This window comes from Protopterus annectens, chromosome 14.part0, assembly GCF_019279795.1.
Source record: "Protopterus annectens isolate FY-2018-M chromosome 14.part0, PAN1.0, whole genome shotgun sequence".
Taxonomy (NCBI): domain Eukaryota; kingdom Metazoa; phylum Chordata; order Ceratodontiformes; family Protopteridae; genus Protopterus; species Protopterus annectens.
In genome coordinates, this window is record NC_056748.1 from 370,399,832 (window position 1) to 370,421,162 (window position 21,331).

Consider the following 21,331-nt stretch of genomic DNA (forward strand, 5'->3'; position numbering starts at 1 on the left):
AGTGGGGGGGGGGTCATACTTATCAATAGTCCAGATTTTCGCAGAAAGTCCAGACTTTTGCCTCATATTTTCGGTCCGTTTCTCATAAAATTGTGTTTTTCTGGCAAATTCCAGGCAAATCATTGAGGGCTGAGGTCATAAAATAATGGCAGACATTTGAGCTTTATCTTCAGAAAATTCATACTAATGCAAAATTTGTTTTATCAACATTCTAAGCTTGTAAGAGCAATATTGACAAGGTGTCCCTATTTTTGGGCCTTTGTCCCTGCATTATTTGTGGCTTTGTCCAGATTTCTTGTTTTACGTCTAAGAGGTTAATAGATATGGGGGGTTATATATGTCTGTGTCATACCTATCAACTGTACAGATTTTTACAGACTATCCAGATTTTTGACTTTTGGTCTGTTCCTAACAAAAATCACTGGGATGATAAGGATTAAAATTACTAAATAATGAAATGCTTTTGAATTTCAGACTTTATATCCTTCAGAAAATGCACTCCAACACAAATGCTGTTATTCTAGCAACTCCAACACAAATGCTGTTATTCTAGCAACTTTCTAAGTTTATAAGAGCAATATTTAAAATGTGTCCCTAGTTTTGGGCCTTTGTCCCCCCCCTATGACGGGCTTTGTCCAGATTTTGTACGCTAAGAGGTTGAGGTGCGTGTGTGAGAGCACGAAATGCCCTAGTTAGGGTTAGCAGGTGGTTAGTAATTTGCTTAGGCTTAAACCCTGTACATAAGCTACAGGAAAACAAGACCTTGAATCCTACTCCAACTACCAAGCTGCATTTTTCAAGGAACTGACTTTCAGGTGCATTTTTCAAGGAATTTAGTTTCAAATGCATTTTAAGGAATTGTGAGCTTCAAGGGAACAGAAGTTTATTTTTGCTCATGCTAAGTCTGTTTACAATGTGCAATGGTATTGTTTAGCAAATGGCATCACTATTCTGGTATAGAATTTTAAAGCAGTGTTAGTAGCACAACTGGTAGCATACTTGCATTTTGATGCAGAAAGCTGTGGGTCCTACTCCCACAGCATGTAGATGGACTGCTTAATACTGTGTTGCATTTTAAAGGGGGAGGGGCTGCTGCAGTCCTGAGTATGTCCTCCTTTGGATGAGATGCCTAGTAACATAGTCAACATAAGAAATAACACATTCAAGCAATTTGTAGGTCCTTTCTCCACAGAATATTTGAGATTTGTTGTACTTGGCATTAATCTCCCAATATTACTTGCACATCACAGAGGTGCTTTGGCTGTGCCTCCCCTTTCCCATCTTTCTCATTTCTTTTCATATTTTTCTTTCACTAGACTCTTAGTACAGCACATAGCTTTATCTTTACAGCTCTAATTACAAAGACATTTCCCCTTTATCTTGATAAGACCTTCATCTAAGTTCTGCTTTATATATAATCAGACTATCTTAAAAAGACATATAGCAGCTTACTTTTCTGACTTCCCTACAGCTTCCTTTTACATCTATCTGTTTAAACCAACAAATACAACTCAAGCTTACTGATACTTTTTCGCACAAGAATATCAGACGTTTGAAGACCAACCCACTCCATTCGCCCCTCACTTGGGCTCACTCTGCTTCCCTACCCTACTCCCATTCCCATCCATCCCCTCTTACATTACATTTATGCTTCTCTAACCACTCCCCCTCCACATTCACCAATCACTGTCTCCTACTCTCCTCTTCCTTCGATCTCAGATCACTTCCTGTGTTTTCACCATAACATTACAAATGCCTCCCTTCACTTATCGAACATTTCCCCTGTTCCCTTTTGTCCTACTCCTTATAACTCTAATAAATGTCACAACACTAAACCCTCAATCTCTACCCTCCAACACAAACTGTTTAATCTGCCTCACTTGCACGCCTTTCAGTACTTACAAATTAGCCCTAGCCTTTATATACCTACTCCCCTCTAATTATACCATACATTACATGCCTAACACCCTCCTCCACCTCCTTCACTACATACTCTCTAAACTTTCTTACCTCACACTCAATTCTTCCCATATCCTTTCCATCCTTATCTGTTCTGGTGACATTCATCCCAATCCAGGGCCCTCTAATTCTTACAACCTTGCAAACCCCATTTTCTCCACTTGCCCTAAATCACTTCACATCTCCACTCTGAATTTCCAAAATATCTGTAATAAAACCTCCGATCTACAAGCCTGGCTCTCTCAAACCAAAACAGATATCCTATCAGCCACAGAAACCTGGTTAAAACCCTCTATTCAAGACTCTGAGCTTCTCCCTCCTAACTTTAGCATTATTAGAGCAGATAGAACACAGAAAAAAGGAGGTGGTGTGGCCATTATTTACAGCAACACCCTCAATATTTCTCCCTACAAAAGGCCACACCTCTCAGTTCCATAATGCCAAAATATTGATTTCCTTTCTAGAAATTAACCACTCAAAAAAACTTTGTATCATTGTCTTATACATCCTACCTGGAAACAACATTCCAACTCTAGAAGATATTCTATCTTGGCTCTCCTTTACCATAAAAAAATAAACAATTATTCTTGGGGACATGAATATTGACTGGTCCCGAATATCTTCCAACCAGGCATTCTCCAGCATAAACCTATTCCATTTCACCAAACATATTACTTCTGCTACAAGGTACAATAACAAAACAAATGAAAGCTCCATCCTAGACTGGATTCTAGTCTCAGATTCTTCCAAGTACATAACTTCTAGCTCTATGTCCAACTCTATTAGTGACCATCTCCTTGCATATACAATCTGATCCTGTTCAGCCCACCTCAAAAAACACATTAAACTAGTCCAAAACCTTTCTAAATGTAACCCCATCACTTTTAACAGTGTCCTGAAAAGTATTAACTAGAGGACACTTAAAACTTTGCCCTGGGATGATGCTTTGCTCCACTTCAATAGCTCCTTTCTAAAAATATTAGAAAGCCTAGCCCCCTTTCAAGAACCAAAAGAACTAAAATTAGTAATGTCCCTTGGCTAACAAACAAAATCATGACAAACAGGGACAAAACATGGAAAGTCTAACTTAAATCTAAGACTACATCCGACCTTATTCACTATAAACAGCTCCGTAATCAAGCTAAGAAATACATCTTGCAAGACAAACAGCACTACTTCTGGAACTAGCAAATTAATAGAATACGTAACCCTAAATTTTTCTGGTCTTCTATCAATAATCTCCTTAACCCTGGAACCAAACTCAATCCCTGCCCACACCCTGACAAGCCTCCTGAACTAATAACTAGTATCTTTAACTCTAATTTTATTGACACCATTGCCAATATTACTGTTACCTTTTCCCTTCCTCTCTCAAACACCTCTTCTTCTTCACCTACCTCAGATCTTTCCCAGTAATTCATGTTACACACATCATTCCTCTGCTTCCACTGACACTCCCTTGCCAAACAGCACACAACTGACTTCTCAGCCACATTTCAATCTCTCTCCTATTCCTATCTCTTATATCAAAAAACTTCTTCTAAAGATAAAACCCTGCTCTAACTCTGCCGATCGTATCCGTGCCAAGTTTCCAAACTTGTCCCAGACTAAGTGGCCTCTCCCATTAGCATTCTGATAAACAGATCCATCAAAGAATCTTATGTTCCTCCCTCTTTAAAAAAAAAAAAAAAAGTCATAATACTACCAACTTCATAAAGGTGGCCCCTCAGCCGATATCTCCAATTTCCAACCCACTGATATACTTTCCCCTATCTCTAAAATTCTAGATAAATATGTTCAACAACAACTCTTACATTACCTCCTAAAATATAAAAATTTCTCCCCTACTCAGCACGGGTTCAGTCCAGGACATAGCACATCCACTGCACTTTTATCCTTCCAAGACTCAGGAAACATTGTATCAGCTCTTTTCTTGGACTTATCAAATGCATTTGATACCATCTCTCACTCTATCCTCCTCCTCTCCCAGCTCTCCAGCATTGGCCTATCTCTCACGTCTTTTAACTGGTTCAAAAGCTACCTCTCTAACAGACAGCATGCAGTTAAATTGCAGAATACCCATTTCTTCTTACATTCATAACCCTACAGGCGTACCCCATGGCTTAATTTTAGGCTCTCTTCTGTGTAATATTTTCATTAACAATCTCCACCTAGCTATCCAACAGGGCTCTCTAGTATGGTATGCAGACAACTCCACTATAGTCTGCTCAGACATACTTAAGCAAATCACCCAAGCTGCATTTTCCACTGTAGAAATCTGGCTTCACAAAAATCACCTCTCTCTAAATCCCCCCAAATCCCCCCCAAAAATAAACATGATCTTTACTCCCAAGAGAAATTCTGCCATCATTAAATCTGACTCAAAATACTCTTTCTTAACTCCACTAAAATTGAATTAGTTACCCATACTAAGCCATTAGGAGTACTTATTGATGAAAACCTCAAATTTGATCTTCATATTCAAAACAATACACATAAGACCCACAAAAGATTGGGGCTACTCTACAGACATAAGTTCTTCTCCCTCCCTTCTAAACAAGCATTAGCAATATCCTACCTTCTGCCTTCACTAGTGTATGGTGCTCCTTTATTAACTAACCTGCATTTTTCTCTGAAGGTAAAATCAGAATCATGCTATAACAAGACCGCTAAATTTGCCAAAAATAGTCACCATTATACTCATCACTGCACTGCCCTAAAACAATTACAATGGCTTGAACTCCCCCACTATCTACTATTCCTCCTCCAGCTCACAACCACTCAAATGGATAAATAAGCCCCAAGACTGCTCTCCTCTCAGCTCCCTATTCTCCTTTTACACTCCAGCTTGGCCTCTACGTTCTGAACACCGACATCTTCTCCAAATACACAAACCCAAATTTCCTGCAGGCCAACTTTTATACTCCTGGACAATTTCCAAAATATGGAATAACCTTTCAGCATCCATCCGCTTACAACCAAGCCCTTCTAACATGTGTACTTCACAACCATTTCTTCTCCAACTGGACATGTAACTACACATTTCCTACCTCAGCCATGACTTAATCTACAAATTATACTCCATATCTGTCTATTTCTAGCTTTCCTAATAATTCCTGTTGCTTTTCCCCACCTTTCTCTCTCCTTCTCCACGTTCCACTTTCCTTCTATTTCTCATCTTCCTTCTCTCCTATCTTTTTTGTCCTTTTACTCTTCCACCTTGTACCCCTTCTTTTGTTTCTCCTTTGCATTTTCCTTACCCCATGTCATTATAACTTATACTTATCTGCCTCTCTCACTAACTTATCTCATTTTGCTTGTTCTAATTTACTGCCTCAAAACACAAACTTTTTTTTCTGCATACATCTGTTTAATTCAGAATCCTTTGAATATGTTAAGTACCATTTTCAAGTTATTATGCCTCTGTATTATCTTTATATTTAACATTCTGTTTATACATTGTTTTACTTGCTCATATTTCTATGTAATTTTATAAACTTTTGTAATTTTATGTATTATTATTCTTTTTATATTGGAGTTTTTCTCCCCTGGCCTAGTGGACTTTCCCAGTAAACAAATGTCAATAAATAATACACTATGAACCTGTTGCCATCCATTCACTGGCCTACTGCAATATTACCAGCTTACCATTTTTTAATGTAACATAGGCAACTTATTCTTCAAAGGCAGCAGGCACTGAATCTGTAGATGAAACACTGAAATATAAAGTTGCTCGCTAGCAGCAACTTTTCATTAGTTACAGATCTCTTTAATGTGGAATTATTCAGATGACTTTTACTTCTGTAGAGATTGTGCACATTGACTGATACTGGTGGATTGTAATGATGGAAGTTTGAGTGGCCTTTTATAATTGAAATGTTCTGAATTGGGCAGTTTTTGTCATTATTTGTTCATATGTTTTGCTTCTTTGCTTAATGGAAAAATGTTCAAAACTATGAATTTAAAACATGGTCTAATAAGTGGTGCTGTATTATACAAGGGATACACTTTAATTACTTTAATTACTATATATTATAATTTACAGTCAGTAAGGTGAATCAAAGAACTTTTTCATGGTCCTAAAAATATGTGCAAGGGGCCTATGATCTGAAAACAGCCCAAAGGTAAACTTAATCTGCCACTGGCCAGATGCATTTTCTTTGAATGTGGGTTTGAATGCTGTTTCAATGAAAGGCAAAGTTTTAATGCTAAGTCTGTTTTCATTGTGAGACTGCATTTCTTTGTTTAGCAAATGTCTGTCGGTGTTTGTGCTATAAAATTTGAAATAAAAGTTTTACATTAAATCCAAATATCTGTAATCATTGTAAAAGTAAAGCAAACAACTGTGTGCACAGAGTTTTGAACAGTGTTTATGGCAACTGAGGAGAAATAGGCAAGTAATGGCACACTGGATTGGCTGTGTGGGGGTGGGGGGTGGGGTCTGAGTGGGTTGACTTGTACATCTGGGGTCACAAAACATTTTCTCTTGCAGAAATTGGGTCATGAGTGGAAAGTTTTTAAGAAGCCCTGCTCTAAACCACTCTAATCATGAGAAATATAAGAAAACAGGTCTTTAACATCAATAGGTTGGTTGTATGGTAATGGTACTGGTGATAATACTTCTTTAAATGAGTTTAGATTCTTGTTTAATTACAAGTATACAAATTTCCTGATGTCGATTGTTTTTAATGTAATAATGATTTAGAGACCGAGTATATTACAGAACGCTGGCAGAAAGGAGCTTTGTTAGTCCTGATACAGTCCCGAAGATAGGGGACAAAATCACTTAACTTTTTGTAAACAAACGTTTTTATGGAGCATTTCAAGTTCTCCAGCTGTTTGTAAGCACATCAATTTGTGATTACTCTGTTCTATCATGTAAACTGTGTCCTTCCTTTGAACATCTGGACCAAGTCTGAATTTGGTCCATTCGGTATCAATGCTCTACCTTAAACAAGTGCAAATAAATAAATGACTTAACAATAGCACATCTCAAAGATGTGTGCCTCTGACAGGTAGCAAATGACTCCTCAACTATTCACTAACAGCCTATCCATTTGATAAAATACACACCACTTACACACACATACACACACACACAGCTGTTGCTGTGCAAACAGCCCTGTTTTATTTCCTTTTTGTGCCCCCCACTGCCTTCTAACCTCCATGTTCAGCTGTAGAGTACTTTTAACCAAAAAAAATTTGTTTAAAGACGAATTCTGCACCATTTTAGGAGGAAATATAGAATGGACCCCAAGGAACATCCACTTTTTTTTCTGAATGATTAATGTCATTCCCTTTGAAAGGTTTTGGAGCTACATCATCTTTTAAACACAGGTGATGGGTCATCAAGAACACAATCATCCAAGAAATGGACTTTACAAGCCACCAAACCATCAGACTTGAACAAATGACAAAGTGTATTAACTACGAAGTTCAAATCCCAATGAAGAAAGGGGTTCTTCAAGGACGGAAAGAGATGAAGGAATTCTTCAAGGGGTTGCCTGAACAGCTGATGCTAAGCTACAATCCCACCTACAACAAGCTCAAGAAGGGCAGAAATAGGTGACGTGTAGCCTCAGCATGAATAACGGACTAAAGACTGATGGTCAAAACCATGAGACAGCATAAGATGCACCTTGGTGTAATGACAGAATTGCTACAGGCTGGGTAGAGGGCTTTCTGTTGGATGCATCTCTGTTGAATTCTCAGTCAGAAGATGCAGCAGGATCAGACAGTCTACAGCAACAGCAAGGCCTTGAAGTGGAGCTGGTCTTGCCCATCCCCTGTGGACTTCCTTGGCTTGAACCAAAGGCTTCCCATTCCAAAAGTGATACCCGAGAGCCTGAGACAGGACCCTTCTATGCCATAAACGGGTAGTGAGGATGAGCTTCAGTCTGTCCTTTGTGCATTTTGTTGTGATGAGTTATTGAATCAGACAGAATGGTGGGAAGAAAAAAAAATCGCCCATCTATTAATCTACTGCTAACTCCCCCTTGCCATGCTGGACAGAGAAGAACAGAAGTCTGTTCTCCTCAGTGGCAAACAGGTCAGCCTTTGGAGTAACCCACTCCCAGAAGACCCTGACAAAGTAGAACTCCAGAATACTCAGCTCCAGGAGAAACAGCACAAAACTTTCACAAGTCCATTAACTTCCCATGAGATAAAGTTCGAGACAACAAACTTGCAATGGCTCCCAAGCACAACAGATATAACTGCATTACCCCTTACTTTACTACCACATGACACACTGGGTGTTAGGACAAATCAACAGAGGTTCCAGAACAACTGATGCTCGGCTACAATCGCATGTCATATTCATCATCAAGATGATTGATATGGAGTCCCCTTCTCAAAGGCTGACTTCTTCCAGAGTCCATTTTGTTTGATCAAAAACTAGACTGTTCTAAGTAGACACTGTTTGGTTATAAATACAGGACAGCAACATCTAAACTGCACTAGGGAGCCCTCAGCAAATCTTCTCACAGATGAAATACACAACTGCACCTAGCAAAGAATACAAACTGCTCCCCTACAGTCTCCACATCCACCTTATGTTTATATTTTCACTGCAAGTTCACTATAACCTTAAAAATTGCTTTTAAAAATATATAACTTGGTCCTTCTCGGAGATGCACCAACCTCAGAATCTACAGAAAGTAAAATATTTCAAGATGACAGACATTACTCCTACACGCAGGGCTAACATCAAAAAAGAGCAAAGATTAGAGCAATAAAGGCTTGAGTAACTGTGAAACAAGTAATGTTATACTGACCAACTGAATGAAATATCTTCTTCCCTGAACTGTGAAGACTGACAGTTCCTACCATGCTAGCAAAACTTCCACTGTCAGAAGCTGCTACAAGATCGGATGCTGGAAACAGCGACCCACCTTGAGTTTGTAGGATAGCCTACCACACACCAGGGTTTGACCACAACAGTCTAGTGCCACAAGAAGATCTAACATTATGTGGCAATTCTGTGGTTAATGACAGCTCCCATTCCACTACAACACCAACACCTTCAGTCACACAAAGGGCACCACAAAGATCAGAGCAACCATCATGTCCAGAAGACACAAAAAACTCTAAGCTTGGACCATCCTCTGTATCCTCACCTAGACTGCCAAGGACATGACCTATTAGAACCTCTCCACAAGCACAGCCAACCAACACTAAGGAGCATCCAACTGTTCCCCATTGACAAACCTCTGCAAGACTTCCTACAGTTTACGAAGATTCCCAAAGCATGAAGCCAGGGAGGCATTCACTCCATGGATATTATGAGCGACTCCCTTGATGGGGCCCACCAGAAACTGTTGTCCATACAGGACAACACAAAGTTCCTTCTTCAGCAAGAGTTCTGTCAAAACTGCGATCTTTGTGGTAAAACTCAAGTTGCAGATGATTAACAGAGTCACAGAATCACCTGCACTAAAAGGGAAGCCCACCAAAGTGACCTGAAGCCCACACGCTAATGTGCCAGAAGTTATCCATTATGTACACTGTCATCCAAACACCCTGCAGCAGCAGAGATGCAACATTCTTGACAGCTGCATCCTTTAACTTTACAAACTGGATGAGCTTGCTGAAGACAGATGAGATTAAAGCCTACTGGCTCCCTTTGGAATTGAAGAGGAGCTACAGCAGAACCCTTACCATCATTCTTAGGAACAGACAAATTCGACAGTCCTTGAAAGGGAACCTGGATATGTTCTAACAGTTCCGAGGACAGACGCGTAACTCAAGAGTTCTGAAATTATGGGGAAAAAGCTATTCAAATTCAGAACATCAAGTGCCAAAACCTACTGCTTATCCTTTTAGATATTTTATTAAGAGGGAAAGCCCAGGGGGGCATCCTCTGATACTGGAGGGCGGCAGACACACACTTACTACTTATATATACTGATTCAGATCAATGTACGTTGGGAAAATGGAACAGTTCAAAACACATTAATCTTGTATGTAGTATAACAAATCCTCCACTTCTGCGCATTCCGTTTCGCTGTTCCATGACTTGTAGCTACAAGTCTCAGGCATGCAAATGGTTACCTCTAAAGAGATTTAGTCCTTTGAGTGCAGTTCTTTCTTAGGAAGTCCTAAGAGTTCTCAAGGAACATGCAATTAATGAAATACAAAAATATTTAACATTAAAAAGGAAAACAGCACTGTATTACAGCCTCTAATCCCTCATACTAAAAAAGCTACTTAAATTACAGAAATATGAGAACATACAGCTATCATGGCACATGATTATTTCTGTCTCAATACTATACCGTTACAATCTTGCAGACAGATACAACTGCTAGTAAACATTAATCACACAAACACTTACAAGGCAACTTACGTTAAGGAACAAAACTGGTGCACTAACAGAGCCAGCTGGAAGAAAAGATGAAACATCCCATTACCTACTCTCCACAGGAATGGAATGAGCATCTCTGCTGATATTTTGAGGCTTTAAGGTGTTGCTGATGCAGAATACTAGTTTGGTGAACACACAAATACTGACTAAGAACTTGTGATTTTGTTGATGTACTTTCATCAAAATGGCACTATTATACATACCACAGGGGAACGCTTAAGAGAGCGAGAGAAAACGTGCAATCCATTACAGTGATGGTGATGCAAAGACCCCGCCTCAGGCAGATTAGGGTTCAGACACAAAGGGACTCTCCAAACACAAAAGATGACAGATAATGAGACCACTGGCATCGACACATTCTGTATCTTACTATCTTTGCTCCTTTTTAGATTAATTTTCAACCCCAATCCCTTGACTCCTAACTTACCCTTCCTTCTCATGGTTTCTTATTCCATTTTTAAATTCCCACTAAAGTCTTCTCTTTCACTCTCTCTAATCTACTTCCTTTAAAACTTAAGACGGATTCTGTTCAAATCCTTATTTACTTCCTTTCTTTACTGCATTTTGCCTTTTCACCACTGATGCACGAGTGCTTTATCACCATATTTTATGTAAACTCTGAATAAGCTCCTAGAAAGTATTTTTTAATTTCGATTCTACTCAGGTTTTATATCATCTTTTCTGTCATCATGGTCTCAGGTTGTGGCTGAAAAGTATCCCTGGACAAGCCTAACTATAAAGCTGACAAATGTAAAGTAAACAAATAAAATATGGGTGGCTTTCCCAATAAAAATTAAAAGGATGACTGCGCAATGAGTGCATATTGATAATTGTACGTATATTTATTAGACAGAAGCTGCATAGCGACAGATTCCTCTATGCATATCACACACAAGTTGCACAAATGACTAAGACAGATACATACAATCAAATTTCTGTAACTTAAACAGTATAAGTAAAACTAAAATGAATGCAGAAAGTAGTAGTAGTAGTAGCAGCAGCAGCATCATTTCCACGTTTTTTTTTGTCATTGTCTGCATCAACATTATAAAATTCAAAGCCTCGGGCTTTAACTGACTGCCTTTACTACAATGGCCAGAGGTCAGAATATGTAGCTAAGAGCAATGAAAACCTACCAGAGCAAACTGTTTGTTGAGCTTCATCTGTTCAGCCAAGACAGTTCCATTGTGGAACAGATGAGGCTGCATGTGACTCCACATGTGCGGGAACCACCAGAATTCTTTGCGGTGCTTTAGCAGCATGTCATCTCCCTCATCTTCCTCATTTGTACCTGCAAAAGTAGACAGGCAAACCTTTAAGAATGAAGGAAAAGAAGAGAGTTAAGGAGAGCAGCAGTGTGTTAAGTCTAAAAACAATCCCGTTCCTCAAGAAGATGCACTACCTTGACTCGAGTTATTTATTAACTGGTCCTATAAATGAAAAAAAAATGTCAATTAAGAGTCGCATAACAGTGCAAACACATTCTTTTAAATGAAATGATCACACAGTGACTCTTCTACACCTACATAACTAATGAAGTTTACCCCCCTAAGGTACTTTTAAATAAAAGCACTGCTTAACTCAAAACACTTCATTTTGTTACTTAAACCAAGGACATGTTTAAAGCATTTAACCAATAAAATATTATATGCATGTTTATCTACATGCAGACAAACATACACTTATACCGTCAATTCAGACGCAGTAGGTTTCAAGTAATATTAAAAGCTTGCGTGGAAAAAAAAGAGCATATTTTTAAAACAATTTGAACTTAAGTTTGAGTAATCTTTGATTGAGCCCCAGATAACCAGAGTTCGAACAGCCAGTCAGGAGGAAATAAGAGTGAATGGCATATGGCTTGCTTACCCTGGGGGAGGCTGTGGTGCTTTCTCAACACTTTGGCTATTCCTTCATCGCATATGGAGATTTTCCCAAAGCAGGAAAGTGGTGGGTGAATGCACATGGGCAGTGTCTACCCAAGAGGATGACAGTAGTCCTTGTTGGCGTATGCAGGAGAAGACACATGTGAAGACAGAGATGTAGGTGGCCTTAGCAGTGATAAAGGTGTGCATGTCACCATCAAGGGTGGGGTAAGGGCCACAGAAACACACTGTTGTCAGGATTCCAGTGAGGACACAAACAACCATCATGGCCACCCTTATGATGGAACCCCCACCCAATGTCTCTTACCATGTTGAAACATTTTAAAGAAAGCTGCAGTAGTTTGGGAAAACTTATAGGTTGAGTCTGACTGGGAAGGCCATGACAGTCAGCAGAGATGCAGGCAAAAAGATAAAGAAAGAAATTTATACTAATAACCCTACAGCACCAATTTTTGGGAAGAAACTAAAGTGCCCAGTAAAAAAAAATAGGATCATAGGAAGTTACTAGGCTAATGGCCCTAGGGCCCTTACAACCTTAGCAAAGTTCTACCCTTATTTCAACTATCAGCACCAAATGCCCTGTCCAAGAGGGAGACAAGTGGAACCCCTGGGGTGAATTCATGGCTACTCATCCAATTTATGCAAATGTCATAAAGAAGGTAGCCAGGATGAAAATCAAACTACACAACCTCTTGTTCACATGCTTGCACCACAGACACCCAAATAAGACAACTGGCATTTAAATGTAAGAAGTTGGTTCCCTTAGAGAAGTTATTTTCTGTGTAGACATGCTACTCTTAAGTCGTTGAATTATGCCTATTATTTCCCAATGTGTTGAACTGTAAACAGGCACTGTCAAAATATGTTCATTTTCTCTTATATAATGCTAAGTTCGTCTTGAAATTCTAGAACTGCATGTTATCATTTGATGTCTGTTATTCAGAAGGCACTGGACTGCTAAGTAAATTAATAACCTGCACTAGTAAATAATTAACAGTGAAATTCAGCCACATTTTAACGGACTGACAGCTGGACTGGTTTATATGGAGTGGTAATGCAGGGAAAGTTATACAAGCATTATCTGGAAGTCACTGCATGATGTGCTTAATACTAATTGTTTCATGACAATTAATGAGAATGTAATAACCAAGATATGTAAATATTTGCAACAGTCATCTCTTGCTTATCAGGTTCATGAAATGACTGTATTTAAATATGCATAGGCTGCTTTAACAGACCCTGTCTGATTCAGTACTTTAGATCAGATTCGGGTCTATGTTTTTAAAACTTGATCTGCAAGACTTGACATGGAGTTTGAGAAACACTCAGTACGTGTGACAGTCTGTGCATTGGTTATAACAAAAGTGAATTTAATGATGGTAGTACTGGATTATGCTACTAATCGACAAAGACAGTCTATGCCTGCATTTGTAGTCTATGTAAGATCTAAAGACGTACTGTCTTGTTTAACCGATACTGATGGAACTGGGCTAACTGTTGTCTAATGGTCTCTCTTTAGGTCTACAAAATTAATAAGAAAAGTTCTTGTTTGCCCAGGAATGTGAAGCACTGTACAAATGGCTGATTAATAATTCAGTTATTAGTGTTACATGAAACTTTAAGAGGTGTAGTTTTTTAAACAGTTTATGCAAACCATCTGAGTTTAGGTATCCCTCATATCCCTCAAATTATCTATGGTATGATCCCAGTTATTCTCATCAGGAGTAATACATAATTATCGACCATGGAATAGATAAGGCCAATCTATAACCAAATAGGATAGGTTATTTTGAGCACAAAATCGGAAACTGGCTAGGCTTAGAAATGACCCATAAGGGCAGCTAGCTTAGTGCTTACCTAAGAACCTATGACAGTTATGATACAAAAATGAGGGATGCCTAGTTGTAATTTTAATGACTGTAAATTTGATACAATGAGTCCTCTGACAGCAAAACTAAATTAAGCCATCTGAATTACGCCTTGCCTCCAACTGGTCTGCTACATGGTAAAGTTTATCTGGATACAGAGACATGTTACAAGCTGGAAAGCAGACTACTGGTATGATTTGGTGTTTTGAGTAGGATAAGTCGAAAAGATGTTCCCAAATTTAAAGGCAATATGTGACTAGGCAGTGTTTCCTTGTGAACAGCTGATGATGACAAGGAGGGTATTCAGTAGGAGGCGAGTTCAGGGTCTTGTTTGCAGTAAAGATTAGGAATGAGACAAAAAAATTAAGCTGCACAAAATGAAGGTGATTTAAGACTGATAAAAGGACAATGGAAGGCAGTAACAGAAGAGCCAGTGCTGTGGTTCTTAGCATTATATTACCTTAAGGCAGCAAATACTGCCTGTACACTGACAGAAGGCTTTTAGGACAGACGGATGTAACCACTGAATTTATATGTCACTTACACTTCAAATCAGCAAGTAAAGTAATTTTGGGTATAGGAGTCCAGAGTGAGTACATGGTTCTAATTCACAGGGAGTCTAGGATTACAAGAAATAAAAACTGGTAACTGAACAGATGTTGGCTGGTATAAGGACATTTTAGAATGCTGTTAAATAAAATGCCTACCATCCTAATTAAATATTAAATTCACGACTCAAGGAGGAACATTGCTTATAATGTCTGGAAGACTGGTACTACCCAGCTTGTAGAAAACTGAACAGAACTGCCATTTGTCTAACAGTATTGATTAGATTGGTTTGATTTGTGCAGCTGAAAGCTATACTGCTGTAGCACTGTATATTGGTTTACATAAGCTTAAAAATCATGTTACGTAATCAAAAGAATCTACAACTGATATCCAACTCATGAATACTGTAGCAAACATTGACTGTGTGTCACTGATATGAATTCTAAATGATGACTGTATACAAGTTCTGTTTGCTTTAGAAAATTGTAAAGATATTCAATGTTACAAAATTTACAGATACATATATAACTACCCTTCATACAGCTACACAACACTCATTAGGATCCAGACTGCAGTGTACTCATCTCTGCATGGGAGATTACAAAGCAATGAAAGCCTTCACCCCAGACCTGGGTAATATGCCTTGCAGAACAGGCAAGTCTAGTTCTACTCCTTAAGAAAACACCCAGTTTGTAATGCTCTGAAAAGATAGGAATTAAATTCCATGTGACAGCCAAGCAGGTACTTTGAGTTGTAACATTCTTACAGAGAGCTGCAGTGTTCATAGCTGCCCTCAAGACCTTTGTTTTAACCAATCCAGCAACAGCCTGCACTGGAGTGTCACAACAAAATTATGCAAATAGCTAGCCATTGAGGGACAGTCTTGCTTTAATACTAGTCTGTCTTCCTTCCTTGGCACTGAACTGATAAAAAAAGATGGTCAACTTGTCTAGTTCAGTCAGCATACAATCCAAGCTGTCTGTAGACATGTGGTATACAACAGCCTTCTCCCTTTATTCTGTGGAGTACAGTAAAAAAAGATAAAGGACCTATACAGACTGATAAAGGGTGTTCACATACTACCACTGACATGAAGGATGGATGTGTCCCAAGTACCGACCACTTTTTATGAAAAACTGATAAGCCTCCATCCACATCAGGGCCTGCAGTAATGAAATCCTTCTGGTTAATACAAGGACTACTGAGAAAAGTGCTTCAAGTCTGCAGCATTTGGAGAATGTACGGCTGATGACTGCCTCACAGATGTGCTGGGATGACACATTCCTGAAGAAGGCCATGGTGGTGGCTGCACTCAGTGTGAATCCTAATGTGCTCCTGCGGAGTTTTCCCATGTGAATCACAGCAGAAAGCAATACAATCTGCTAACTACTAATTATCTGGACAGAGTTTACTTGGGCACTGGAATGTCCTGTTTCCCTAGTAGGGGAATGCTAAAAGAAATAGGTTCATAGGTAGGTACTAGGCTATCGGCCCTGGGGCCTATACAAGCCCAGCTAAAAAGGTACCCTGGCTTTTGCCACACAAGAAAATTATTTTCCTGTGCCACTGTTGAGCAGAGCCACAGAAGTGATCCCCGGGGTGAATTTCCATTTCTCATCCAATTATCAACATTTTTCTTGAAGAGTGCTAATGAGGAGCTTTGTTTGATACAGATAGGTAGTTTTTTCTAGAGTATGGGAAGTTTTTGGGACAGGAATCTATCCCTCCGGCATGTTCTGTTCATTGTGGTGACATGGTTTAGGTCCCTAGAGTGTGTAGTTCGGAGGGATTGGGACTTCTTTAAGTGGAGCATGTCCAACAGGTCTGGGTTTGACATAGCTTTGTATGTTACACAGAGATCACCTCTGAGTAGGTGATATGTGAAATGAAAGAATAGTTGTGTAAAATCTTACCATAACCATAGATGTCCTTCTCTTCTATATGCTGCAGTATTTATTACATGAGGGAGTTCGCCTTCAGCCAGTATACCAAAGACTTAATGCTACTGTAAGGTATGTGTGACGCTGCACATCATTCAAAGTACAGCGGCCATAATGAGACATCCGGTATAAAGCGGACATCAGCACGCACCAACCTCAGAACTGAATGCTGCCAAGCAACAGCCTGAGCTAAGGTGAAAGAACATGCCACCAGGGAAACAGGCAAATATCAGCGGGAAGGCGGGCGGGAGGGGAGAGAAATAATGCAGCATATAGAAGAGAAGGACATCTATGATTATGGTAAGATTTTGCACAACTATTCTATGTCCTCCTATTCATATGCTGCAGTATTCATTACATAAGGGAGAATGCCAAAGCTCATGCATAGGAAGGATTGGGTGGAGGACCAGAAGCATTTTCTACAAAGCCATTCAGAACAGCTCTGGGAAATCCAGTCCTGGACCTGGAGATTTATTTATTTTTATTTATTTTACATTTGTTGACCGGGCTAGTCCAACTGGATACATGTCCTTTTTCAGTGGAGGCCCAAGGAGAAAAGCTCCAAGTACACAAAACATTTAATATCACAAGTTAGTTAGATCAACAGTACAATAATGTATCACAATACATTAGGAAAAATAAGATTGGTACATAGCATAATGGGACTTAATTATATTCAAACGATAAGAAGGAAAATACTAGAGAAGAGGTAGGGAAATAAAGGATAGTAGAGACATCTTCAGGATAAGACAACACTTGAAAGGATAGTTAGGTAGGTGGGTTAGGTAGAGAAGCTAAAGAGTAAAAAGGTCAGTGAGTAAAGCAGTTCTAAGAAATAAGTTTAAATAAGAAATTTTGAAGGAAAACAGGGTAGTACTTAGGAAAAGCAAGAGAGGAGAGATTAGTCAAGGTTATTACAAGAACATAACCAGTGGTTGGAGAGGAAATGTTTAAGGTTAGATTTGAATAGAGGGAGAGATGTAATAGCTGTAAGGTCAGTAGGTAAGTGGTTCCATATTTTCCCAACAAAGTTAGAAAAGAGAGAGTCTCCTGCAGAGTTATAAGAGAAAGACGTTTGCATCTGCATTTTATTAGTAGAGCGTAACTTTTTAAAGTTAGAATATGGTGTTATGAGTGTGGAGAGAATTGGGGTGTTATTGGGTTGATGAAGGACTTTATGGGCAATAATAAGTTGGTTGAATTGTAAAAGGTAAGGTAACTCTAGCCAACCTAGTTGTTTAAGGTTCTGACAGTGATGTGTCCTATATGGTGAGTTAGTGGCAAACCTGGCAATGTTATTATATGATTTAGCTAGTTTCTTAAGATTGTTTTGAGACAAGTTGGTATAAATGACATCCAATTTATAATGTTTAGTGAAGGCATGTACTGAGGACTAAGTAGCTGCCTCCAGGATGGCACTAGTGTCCAAACCTTTAAAGACGGCTCCCGAAAAGGACACTGCCCTAGTAGAGTGAGCCTTCACAGGAGAAGAAAGGTTCTTTCCATGGAAGAATAACAGAAGGAAACAGCATTAGAGATCCATGAAGAAATAGTCTGCTTGGAGACAGGTTGACCCAGGGTCCTTGGGTGGTAAGAAGCAGATGCTCAGATTTGCGGACAGATTGGGTTTTATCTAGGTAGTATGAGTTGCCTGTGTACATCCAAAGTGTGTAGAATCTTCTCACTAGAGGATTGAGGAGAAGGAAAAAAGGTGGGATGGATAATTCATTAACCACCTTGGGCATAAAAGGCACAGATGGTATGGTCATGGTCTGGGCCTATGCAGAACTAATACAAGTCATAGGAGCCCTTCTGTGGAATCTGCTTTCCACACTGACACTTGCCCTTCTTAGCTCACATGATCACCATAAATACAAACAGTAAAAAATATATTGAAAGAAAACCCCAACGGGTTACTTATCTGAACCAGAGAGCACGACTAATCTGGCGAGTGAATGTCCAGAGCAGGCAATCAGACAGGCGGCAGAAAAGTTCTGAGGTTGGTGCGTGCTGACATCTTCTTCATATCCGTCTCTTTATGGCTGAAGTATGGTGAATGACATGTGGCATCGCACGTACCTTACAGTAGCATTAAGACTTTGGTATACTGGCTGAACGTACGAGTCAGCCGGAGGCAAACTCTCTCATGTAATAAACACTGCAGCATATGAATACAAGGACATCAACTGGTCAGATTATCTAATCTTTGCTTCTGGTACAAAAGCACCTGAACTCCCTGTACACATCCAGTAAGTGAAGAACCCTCTCCCATTTACTCTGAGGCTTTGAGATGAAAACTGACAGTAAAACAGCCTGATTCAGGACTAATTCAAAGATGACACTGGGTATGAAGTATGGGCTAGTCATTACAATGGAAGACAGTAGAGGACTCATTTAGCCATTGAGGCCTTGCAGCTCAAAAATCCTGCAAACATAGGTGACGATAACCAATATAAAGGTTTTCAGGACAAAAACATCAAGGCATGATTAACCAGTTCAAAGGGAGGAAATGAAATTTCATTTAAAAATTTTAAGTACCAGTATGGAGAAACTAGTTTCCTGTGGGCCTTAGGTAAAACTCCCTGTGATGATATGGGCATGTGCCAGCATAGCCAGCTGGAGTTTTGCAAAGAATGATATGTCCTTTGAATATCAAACTGATTTATACAAGATGCTTGTGTTACAAATGTATTAGAACTGTATGTCATTTGTATACCAAACAGATTTTGTACAGTGGCTTGTGCTGAAAATGTATTTGCGAGCTTTGCTAGTATTGAAATGCATCAACAGTGCACCCTGCTGAAATGAAGAGAAATGTACATGTAGTAAAGTAGCTGAATTAAATGTATATGTTTTAATAGAGGGTACTGGCACAAAAGATTTTAACTTTTAAGAAAAATAAGGGAAATGTAAATGAGCTGCCGAAACCTTAAAAGGTACCCCACAATGCTGAACAGCACCGGAGATGCTGGTTCTGGGAAGAGCCTTAGTCCACTGGCTCAGTGAAAAGCGGGGAGGCCCCAGGCACTGCAATAAACATTTGGATGCGTATTGTGGCCATCAGTGCTGACTTCCTGTCTCAGCTTCAAAGGGGGAATGTCGTGAGAACCTAGAGTCAGGTGACCAGATGAGGTCATTCTGCCAGCCCTCTTGGAAATTATATTTTAGATATTACAAAGAGATATTTCAGAGTACTGAGTATTCTGTTTGGGAAGCCTGACTAGAAAGACCCTCACCCACAGCATCTTGCCTTGTGGTAGTAAGTAACTTAACTAGGGAACAGTAATTATTTTAGCTTAGTCAGGAATATAGTGAAGCTTAGTTCAGATACTACTGTTCTTTATTTGCCTGAGTCTGTCCATCAATGTTCTTTCAATATTTCCTGTGATCTGAACTCTGTGGTTTACTGTGAATATATATTCAGTATTTTCATTTACTTGTATTATTCATTATTAAATATATTTAAAATGTTTATTGTGGCTGGTCCTTGTAGAAAGTATCTAACCTTGGAGAGTGCCTATATTTATTTGGTGACATTGTGTGGTCCACTCCAGAAGGCCTAGCCGTCTTGGTGAACTACTACCATTTGTATTAGTACCAATATTAAACAGTACAATTGGATACTCTTTGTAAGAGACTTATAGTAACTGACTGGTGGCAGTGATAACTACCTTATTGTCCGGGTGAAGTTAGTAGAGAGGGTATTCCATGCCAGCCTTTCCCAGGTGTGTGTGTGTGTGTGTGTGTGTGTGTGTGTGTGTGTCAGCTACTTGTGCCAGGGACACGAAGCACTGGGTTTACAAAGAGGGTGCTGAAGGACTTGGTTTGGATACTCGACTGAGGACCTAATCCTACAGCTGTATCAGTGGGGAGTCCTACTGGGGACCTGGAGGAAGACTGATATGGCGACATCTAGACCCCAGGCTGAGTGTTTCCCTGTGTGCTCTTAAGGGTTATTGTACTTGATGCAGACAGGTCTGCATCTGGAAATACTGAGTGTATCCATTTGTATTCCAAGTGCACTTCCCTCTCCAGTGTCAGTGGAGATGATTCAGGCTTCTTGATTAGTAGTCCACTGTGGGGACGACACATACTGGTGGCCATCACATATTGGTAGCAGCAGTGGGCATCACACACCCCTAGAAGAAAATTTCAACTGCAATGTAGACAGCAAGGGGAGGCCCATGAGTAAATAGGCAACGATAGCGGAGAGGAGAGTCTTAACAGGGGATTAGCCAACCTTGAATTGAATGAGAAAGTTAAACAACTGAAGATCTACTACACTGTGCCTTTCTACAGAGAGATCTGACAAGGTTTATTCCATTTGAAAAATCTTGTCCATTTGCTTCAGGGGGGCAATGTTCCCAGTGGACATAGCCTCCAGGCACTCAATGTCAGGATGCTGATCTTGGTGTGCAAAAGGTATCCTCTTCCCCACTGAGTCAGCACATATCAGATTCTGGATAAAGGGGAAAAAATCTCCTTTGCTCAGCAGTGGAAAAAGGCAGAACCAAGATCCCCTGACCAAAATGTGTGTATTAGCATAAAGTTTGTTGTCTTTTTCCTCACTCTCACAAGTAATCTCTAGAGAAAAAGGGCAGATGTATCTACAAGGACCATCTCCCAGTTGAGGGAGCAAGTATTTGCTGTCCAGGCTTGCCTGCAGGGGGATAGCAAAACTTCCTGGTGTGGAAATTGTCATGGCAGGTACAGAGATAACAGTTCTGGTGCCCTTTAACATGAGGTTTGGGGATTGGAAGATCTTTG

At 39.6% G+C, this 21,331-nt stretch overlaps 1 protein-coding gene across 4 annotated transcripts in view; it reads right to left on the reverse strand.

Moving 5' to 3' along the window:
* The window catches only part of NDST2 (N-deacetylase and N-sulfotransferase 2), a 1,311,836-nt gene that overhangs the window by 530,045 nt on the left and 760,460 nt on the right, over positions 1-21,331 (reverse strand). For all 4 annotated transcript variants that reach the window (XM_044056100.1, XM_044056101.1, XM_044056099.1 and 1 more), the window contains one exon: positions 11,461-11,615. In XM_044056100.1, coding sequence (XP_043912035.1) covers positions 11,461-11,615 — 155 coding nt within the window. The remainder of the gene's footprint in view (positions 1-11,460; positions 11,616-21,331) is intronic.